This window comes from Podarcis gaigeae, assembly GCF_964106915.1.
Source record: "Podarcis gaigeae genome assembly, chromosome: 6".
In the NCBI taxonomy this organism is placed as follows: Eukaryota; Metazoa; Chordata; class Lepidosauria; order Squamata; family Lacertidae; genus Podarcis; species Podarcis gaigeae.
The window spans coordinates 70,232,746-70,241,786 of NC_139682.1; the positions used below are offsets into that span (position 1 = coordinate 70,232,746).

Genomic DNA, 9,041 nt, shown 5'->3' on the forward strand with positions numbered 1-9,041 from the left:
AGACATTGCTTTGTTTTAGTCCAAAAGGATTCCTAGGTATAGAATATGCTTTATTTGTTTGGAGGTGTAGCTGTTTTTCCTGTGTTGTGGGAGCAGGCAGGTAGAGCCACATTAGTTTTTCTTCTGTGGAATGAGTTGTTTTCGATGCCTGTAACAGTGCTTAGATTTCTAAATGTCCCCCTGGACCAAAAATGGTTCTGGACACCCCTGACAAATACCATGCTTTTAAATTAGCATGGAACAACAGCCGATCTTAACAACTTTGACATGGTGGTCATGTGAACCAGTGTGTGCCCTGGAATATTTTCCAAAGTCTTCTGCAACACACAACGATGCAATGGCTGGTATGCAATATGCTTAGGGTTCCTGGAGGATAGGAAGTTATGCACTGATAGGCTTGTCACTGTTTCCTTGATCCATGTTTGAAGATGTACATCTAACGCATGCCTGTTGTGGGTCCTTTATTTTGCAGCTGAACGATATGAAATAAAAATGAGTGAAAATCCCTTGGAATTAAGAGATGCAAGTTTTGATAGTGCCGCTTCTGTGAACACTACTGGACTGACAGTGGAAGTCGCTGGGGTCAAACAATCTTTTCAGTACAAGTCAGAAAACTTAACAAAAGAAAATGGCTCCTCCATCTACTTTGCCATTCGTGCCATTGATGGCAGCAACAACACTGGAAAACCATCTAATGCAGCAAGAGCAGTTGTGGTTTTTTCCACATTGCCGGCTACTCCCACTTCTTCAACTGGCACTTCCACATTGCTAAGTACTACCATTAGTCCAAACAACACTTCCACCGCTCACACAACTTCCTCTAATGTGAAACCCACTGGTGCTAATGATCCTGAGAACAGTGTGATAAATGACACAACCAAAATTGTGATCATTGTATGTGCTTCTGTGATCATTATTTGTGTTATTGTAAGTATAACCATCTGCGTTGTACATAAGCGAAGAAACAGAAGTCCCCAGACTGGAATGTAATACAACAACAATGTTGGAGAAGCATCTAATACAGCAAGGGCAGTTATAATTGTTTCTCCATTACTTGGAGCTACTCCTAGTCCAAACATTTATACCACTTCTTCTAATGTGTAATTCTATTCCTAACACTTGTGATAATAGTATGTACTTCTGCAGTTATTATTTGTGCATTTGCAAGTCTAACAGTATGCTTTATTTAAGTGAAGATACCGAAGCCCTAGAACTTCTGAGACTGAAATGTAATAATTATATATTAACTTTTAGAAGTCAGATATCCTAAATTATACAATGGAAAAAGAGAGTATATTCCTTTTTCTCCATTGTGCAATTATATAATTAGTTACATGATTTTAAATGGAACTCCTTCTGTATCTGATTATGGTCTATTTCACGGTTTCCAAAAATTCTAAATGGTAATGTATACATACACAGCTTGAATAATAGATTAATATTATCTATTGTAAACAATGAAAGCTAAATTATATTATTATTGTATGTCCATATCCTGTAACATTTCATAGATGAAAATAAACACATCTGTGTTCAATAAGACTTACTCCCAGGTTAGTGATTACAGCTTAAAATAGATTAGAATCCCTGATTCACCTATAAAAATGCACTATAAAAGTTGTATTGCCTTCTTACTTTTTGACAGCAGTGCACAAACTGATATGGGGAGAATGGTGAAAAATTATTAAAGAAGAAGATTCCATGGAGAAGACTGGAACAATTTTATTTATGTTTTCTGATTAAAGGAAAGAAAAGAAAAGTGGTCCACCGTCCCCATGATTAGGATACCGTGCTACGGACTCCCCCTCTCCCATGTCATGTCCCAAACTCCAGCGGGTACAGAATGCTGCAGCGAGGCTCCTCACGGGGTCTCTGCCATGGGAGCATATTCACCCAGTGCTTTTCAAGCTGCACTGGCTCCCGGTGGAGTACAGGGTCAGATTTAAGGTGCTGCTTTTGACCTTTAAAGCCCTTCACGGCCTAGGACCCTCGTACCTACGGGACCGCCTCTCCTGGTATGCCCCACGGAGAGACTCAAGGTCCATAAATAACAACACCCTAGTGGTCCCAGGCCCTAAGGAAGTTAGATTGGCTTCAACCAGAGCCAGGGCCTTTTCAACTCTGGCTCCAGCCTGATGGAACGCTCTGCCTCATGAGACCAGGGCCCTGCAGGATCTGATTTCTTTCTGCAGGGCCTGTAAGACAGAGTTGTTCCGCCTGGCCTTTGGCTTGGAGCCAATTTGATTCCCTCCCTCCCTCTCTCTCTTTTTTTCCCTTTCTTTTCCTTCTCCTCCTGCGATGAGGCTACATTTTAATATTTTAATGTTCCATTATTTTAATGTTGTATTTTATTTTTGTTTTTAAGTTGTAATCATTCATCTTGTTTTTATTATTGCTTGTAAGCCGCTCTGAGCCCGGCCTTGGCTGGGGAGGGCGGGGTATAAATAAAAAATTATTATTATTATTATTACTAAGCAGCCATCTCACATACACAAGTCCAGTAGCCGAAAGACATGAGAAATAATAGCTTAACTTCAACTGGGTAGGTTGATTTGAAGAGGTGCTAACGGAGGGGCTCATGCTACACGGCTGACATGAAGAACTCCACCAGGGCCGGATCTTATTGGTGGTCTGCCCTCTCTCCCTGTTAAGTTTCAAAAAAGAAATCAACCACCTGGTTACCAAAACTGCCAGTTAAGGATTTTAGAATTGTAGCGTTCTCCTCTAAAGCTTCAGTATCACCTTATCTAAGCTCTTGCTGTTGTTGTTTAGTCGTGTCCGACTCTTCGTGACCCCATGGACCAGAGCACGCCAGGCACTCCTGTCTTCCACTGCCTCCCGCAGTTTAGTCAAACTCGAAGCTGGTAGCTTCGAAGACACTATCCAACCATCTCGTCCTCTGTCGTCCCCTTCTCCTTGTGCCCTCCATCTTTCCCAGCATCAGGGTCTTTTCCAGGGAGTCTTCTCTTCTCATGAGGTGGCCAAAGTATTGGAGCCTCAGCTTCACGATCTGTCCTTCCAGTGAGCACTCAGGGCCGATTTCTTTAAGAATGGATACGTTTGATCTTCTTGCAGTCTATGGGACTCTCAAGAGTCTCCTCCAGCACCATAATTCAAAAGCATCAATTCTTCGGCGATCAGCCTTCTTTAAGGTCCAGCTCTCACTTCCATACATCACTACTGGGAAAACCATAGCTTTTACTATACGGACCTTTGTTGGTAAGGTGATGTCTCGCCTTTTTAAGATGCTGTCTAGGTTTGCCATCGCCTTTCTCCCAAGGAGCAGGCGTCTCTTAATTTCGTGGCTGCTGTCACCATCTGCAGTGATCATAGAGCCCAAGAAAGTAAAATCTCTCAATGCCTCCATTTCTTCCTCTTCTATTTGCCAGGAGGTGATGAGCCCAGTGGCCATGATCTTCGTTTTTTTGATGTTGAGCTTCAGACCATATTTTGCACTCTCCTCTTTCACCCTCAATAAAAGGTTCTTTAATTCCTCCTCACTTTCTGCCATCAAGGTTGTGTCATCTGCATATCTGAGGTTGTTGATATTTCTACCGGCTATTTTAATTCTGGCTAGGGATTCATCCAGCCCAGCCTTTCGCATGATGAATTCTGCATATAAGTTAAATATGCAGGGAGACAAAATACAGCCTTGTCGTACTCCTTTCCCAATTTTGAACCAATCAGTTGTTCCATATCCAGTTCTAACTGTAGCTTCTTGTCCCACATAGAGATTTCTCAGGAGACAGATGAGGTGATCAGGCACTCCCATTTATTTAAGAACTTGCCATAGTTTGCTGTGGTCGTCAAAGGCTTTTGCATAGTCAATGAAGCAGAAGTAGATGTATATCTGGAACTCTCTAGCTTTCTCCATAATCCAGCGCATGTTTGCAATTTGGTCTCTGGTTCCTCTGCCTTTTCTAAATCCAGCTTGCACTTCTGGGAGTTCTCGGTCCACATACTGCTTGAGCCTTCCTTGTAGAATTTTAAGCATAACCTTGCTAGCGTGTGAAATGAGTGCAATTGTGCGATAGTTGGAGCATTCTTTAGCACTGCCCTTCTTTGGGATTGGGATGTAGACTGATCTTCTCCAATCCTCTGGTCACTGCTGAGTTTTCCAAACTTGCTGGCATATTGGGTGTAGCACCTTAACCGCATCATCTTTTAAAATTTTAAATAGTTCAGCTGGGATACCATCACTTCCACTGGCCTTGTTATTTGCAGTGCTTTCTAAGGCCCATTTGACTTCACTCTCCAGGATGTCTGGCTCAAGGTCAGCAACCACACTACCTGGGGTGTACGAGCCATCCATATCTTTCTGGTATAATTCCTCTGTGTATTCTTGCCATCTCTTCTTGATGTCTTCTGCTTCTGTTAGGTCCTTACCACTTTTGTCCTTTATTACGGTAATCTTTGAACGAAATGTTCCTTTCAGATCTCCAATTTTCTTGATCAGATCTCTGGTTCTTCCCATTCTATTGTTTTCCTCTATTTCTTTGCATTGCTCATTTAAGAAGGCCTTCTTGTCTCTCCTTGCTATTTTTTTGAAATCTGCATTCAATTTCCTGTATCTTTCTCTATCTCCCTCACATTTTGCTTGCCTTCTCTCCCCCGCTATTTGTAAGGCCTCATTGGACAGCCACTTTGCTTTCTTGCATTTCCTTTTCATTGGGATGGTATTTGTTGCTGCCTCCTGTATAATGTTGCGAGCCTCCATCCATAGTTCTTCAGGCACTCTGTCCACCAAATCTAAATCCTTAAACCTGTTCCTCACTTCCACTGTGTATTCATAAGGGATTTGACTTAGATTGTATCTTACCGGCCCAGTGGTTTTTCCCACTTACTTCAGCTATAAGAAGCTGATGATCTGAGCCACAGTCAGCTCCAGGTCTTGTTTTTGCTGACTGTATAGAGCTTCTCCATCTTTGGCTGCAGAGAATATAATCAATCTGATTTCGATGCTGCCCATCTGCTGATGTCCATGTGTAGAGTCATCTCTTGTGTTGTTGGAAAAGAGTGTTTGTGATGACCAGCTTGTTCTCTTGACAGAACTCTATTAGCCTTTGCCCTGCTTCGTTTTGATCTCCAAGGCCAAACTTGCCAGTTGTTCCTTTTATCTCTTGATTCCCTACTTTAGCACTCCAATCCCCTATAATGAGAAGAACATCCTTCTTTGGTGGCACTTCTATAAGGTGTTGTAAGTCTTCATAGAATTGGTCAATTTCAGTTTCTTCAGCACCAGTAGTTGGTGCATAAACTTGGATTACTGTGATGTTAAAAGGTCTGCCTTGGATTCATATCGAGATCATTCTATCATTTTTGAGATTGCATCCCAGTACAGCTTTCGCCACTCTTTTGTTGACTATGAGGGCCACTCCATTTCTTTTGCGGGTTTCTTGCCCACAGTAGTAGATATGATGGTCATCCGAACTGAATTCACCCATTCCTGTCAATTTTAGTTCACTGATGCCCAGGGAGAGAATAACAACTGTTGAAGACAAACAAAATTATATCTGAGTAAATATGAATAGGATTGTACTATAGAATAGGTATCATTTTTTCCAGATCTGAACATTGCATCAATTGTAAATGTATCTAAGCTCACACACCTACAATTGATGCAATGTTCAGATCTGGAAAAAATGATACCTATTCTATAGTACAATCCTATTCATATTTACTCAGATATAATTTTGTTTGTCTTCAACAGTTGTTATTCTCTCCCCAGTCTGACCATGTTCATTTTCATATAAAGGCACTGAACTGAACCAAATATCCTTAACTGGAATGTAGTGGAATCCTAGAAAATTATATTTGGACACTGTGACATCTAAATAATCATAACCAAATGATGGTCTGAAGACACAGGTTGCATCAACCCTGCTGAAGTGAAACTCTTCTGCATCTGGTCAGTGTTTAAATGAAAGACTGCCTATGTACATAACATGGAGGTTTCTCAATGAAAAACAAGATTGTCGTTAATAATATTTATGATACCCTATGATCAGAGGTCTCTGGGCATCTTACAATAAAATGTTTAAAGCTCAACTATAAAAATCCAACAAAATCAAGCAACAGAGAACAAATCAAATCAATAACAGCAAAAATTCACAGCCCACAGGAGCAGATTACAAACAGTAAAAAGCCATTGTGTATTGTGTTTTTAATATTTGGTTGGGAGCCGCCCAGAGTGGCTGGGGAAACCCAGCCAGATGGGTGGGGTATAAATAATAATAAATTATTATTATTATTATTATTATTATTATTATTATTATTATTATTAAGCAGGGTTGGCTAACCTGTTGTTAGACTTCTGTTTCAGTGTATCTGAAGAAGTGTGCCTGCACACGAAAGCTCATACCAATAACAAACTTAGTTGGTCTCTAAGGTGCTATTGGAAGGATTTTTTTTATTTTGTTTAGACTACGGCAGACCAACACAGCTACCTACCTGTAACTAGAACTGTTGTTGGACTTCAACTCCCATCAGGCCTAGATAGCAGTGTCAATAGGAGTTGGAGTCCAATGACATCTGGAGGGCCACAGGTTAGCAACTCCTGCCATAAACCCTTTAGAATTATAACGTATAAAAAGGGGGGTTGTTTTTGTGTGTGTGTGTGCTTATGGCCACGCTTATGGCTCTTACGGCTCTACATACCACAACTGCCATGTCTCCATTCACATATTGCTAAACTGGATTGCTATACAGTGGCAGACATGCTTTAACCCTTGGTGTGTCCCAAGGGAGGCCCTCATTTCCAGAGCAAAGTAAGTGTGCAGATGGGAGGTGTTCTATACCCCTTGCCCAACTTTTATTTGTTCAACTTTCCTCATCTAGGTGAGTGCAGTGCCTTTCATTCCATCAGAGACAGATTTTTGCAATGGAACTCTGCACTGGGCGCCAACACAAGAGGCCACTGCAGGACTTTCCAAGTATAACTCCTCTCCCTTCTCCTTGGGAATCCTCTGGGCAGCCACTGGTCTCTGAGCTGCCCCCCCCCCCCCCGCTCCAAAGAGAGGTACCTCCTCACACTGCCCCAAAGGGGCCTGGGAAGAACCCCCTGGTCAGCCCCAGAGGCACCATTCGCCTGGAGAACTTGTAGCCAAGGCTGCTGCAACAAACAGCTGTGCAAGTCTTTGGTACGCAGACATGCAAGAGGGCATCAGAGGAGGAAGGGAAGGAAAGAGGGACAGAGGCCAGAGTTGCCCGCAGCACCCCTGACTATCATTCAAGGCACCCCAGGGTGCCACGGCACACTGGTTGAAAACCACTGACATAGTAAATTGAGCAGAAGGCAAGGTGGGGGGCACCAAATTTACTTAATGGATCTGTTGACATCATGTCTCATACTTAGATCACCAAACTAGAAAACCTGGATGTTCACTACTATCTTTGGGGAAAAGTTTTGACCACTGTGATACTGCAATCCAGATAATCTCTTTATTTCAGGTGAAACTGACACATAGTGCTGGAACATTGTGTAAATGCAACTTGCCCCACCCCAACAAAAGTGTTAAGTAAATAGGTTTTATTATACTGACATCTAGTGGACTCACAAAGCACACAGAAATACTGTGTGGTGTGATCCTATGTATGCTTTATCAGAAGTTCCTGTGTTGAGTAAGGCTTACAGTACTTCTTTGTAAATTCATTTAGAATTGCAGCCTAAGATCAGCTTCTAAAGCCATGCTTTATTTAATGGATCATAATGGGTAAATGGCTGAATAATGTGCAGCGAAATCTTCCAGCAATTATCCATCTATTTTATTGCATTTATATACTGTATTTCAGGGGTGCCATCTCACCCTCAGGATTGTGGGTGCCCGCTGCTGCCATGCAGATGTGTGATGTTACACGCACATACCTGCACATAGTGTGTGTGATGTCACATGCACTATGTGCAGGCATTGAAAAGAACTAAAGAAAACTGTCAAACATTTAAACCACCAAGCGTCATAGCCTGAAAGGACAAAAAAGGGATAATTAAATATTAACTCATACCTTCTCAAAGCACACACCTCTAATTCAACTCAAACACACACAGCGTTCAAAACTCCAATTGTTCTGGTCGCGTTTCACGAGCCGTTTCTGAGCTCTGGGCCCCGTACTGCACCTAAGATTTCAGATTAAAATGGCCAGTTACTCAGAAATAAATTCCATCCAAGTTCAATGGGGCTTCCTCCCAAGTAAAATAAGGATGGATTGGGGACCTGAAAAACTTTCTTTTTGCTTTTCAACCCAAAATATTTTGTTTCGGTTTTAGTTGCCTTGTTTGATGTACTTTTAATGTATAGTGTGCTTTTAATCTGAAATATACTAGTCAGTGAGTTATGATGGTTTAGGTAGTGCATGTTAAAGTGTTCTCTACCTCAGACTCTCACAGGGATGCTTAAAATCTAAATAAATTGGGATCACTGAAGGACCTTTAAGTCTTAGGTTTGCAAACTGGACACTGCCACCAGCTGTATAGGTCTTTATTATGTGGTGCCAAAAATGATATTTTTTATGAAGGAAAGGGGGTGTAGGGATAACCCAGGGCTTGTCTGCAGAGTGGAAGGAAAGCGGGACCTTTTCTGTCTCCCTACTTCCAGCTACTCTGTGAGTAGCGGGGTGGGCAGGGGAAGGACTAGACACTGTGGAAAATGAACATACAGTAATATTTTAGCTGCAGTTCGTTCATTTTCAGCTTTGTAGTCTTTTTTTTAATGCTTTTTATTAAGTTTTCATTTCAAATACAGCAACACCAACAAAATACACAAATATTTCAAATCTTATTCAGCTTTGTATTCTTGCTATTAAAAAAGCGCGCCTAGACATTCCGTTCTGGCGCCTGTTTGAGGCGCCATTTCATATTTCAGTTTCTAACACTGAGAAGAAAATAAGTTCCTTGTCGTTTCCCCTTCAGACACAACTCACCCGAAACGTAGAACGAGCGAAATGGACGCTCCCGTGCCAGCGACAAAAAAAGCCGCTTCCTCCCTTAGGGAGCAACAACCGCTCCTTCGCCTTCTCCTCGCGAAGCCTCGCTTTTAAGGGGCGGA

At 41.9% G+C, this 9,041-nt stretch overlaps 1 protein-coding gene and 1 long non-coding RNA gene across 2 annotated transcripts in view; one reads left to right on the forward strand and one right to left on the reverse strand.

The window, feature by feature from the left end:
* Positions 1–1,709, forward strand: part of LOC310846550 (calcium-activated chloride channel regulator 1-like) — a 24,854-nt gene extending 23,145 nt beyond the window's left edge. The window contains exon 14 of the mRNA XM_083743321.1: positions 473–1,709. Coding sequence (XP_083599447.1) covers positions 473–990 — 518 coding nt within the window. The 3' untranslated portion in view covers positions 991–1,709. The remainder of the gene's footprint in view (positions 1–472) is intronic.
* LOC310846665 overlaps positions 1–9,025 on the reverse strand; it is a 17,348-nt gene extending 8,323 nt beyond the window's left edge. The window contains exons 1-2 of the long non-coding RNA XR_014565430.1: positions 8,917–9,025; positions 8,002–8,113 (exon numbers count right to left, since the gene is read on the reverse strand). This is a non-coding gene — a long non-coding RNA (uncharacterized lncRNA). The remainder of the gene's footprint in view (positions 1–8,001; positions 8,114–8,916) is intronic.
* Positions 9,026–9,041: the final 16 nt, after the last annotated feature.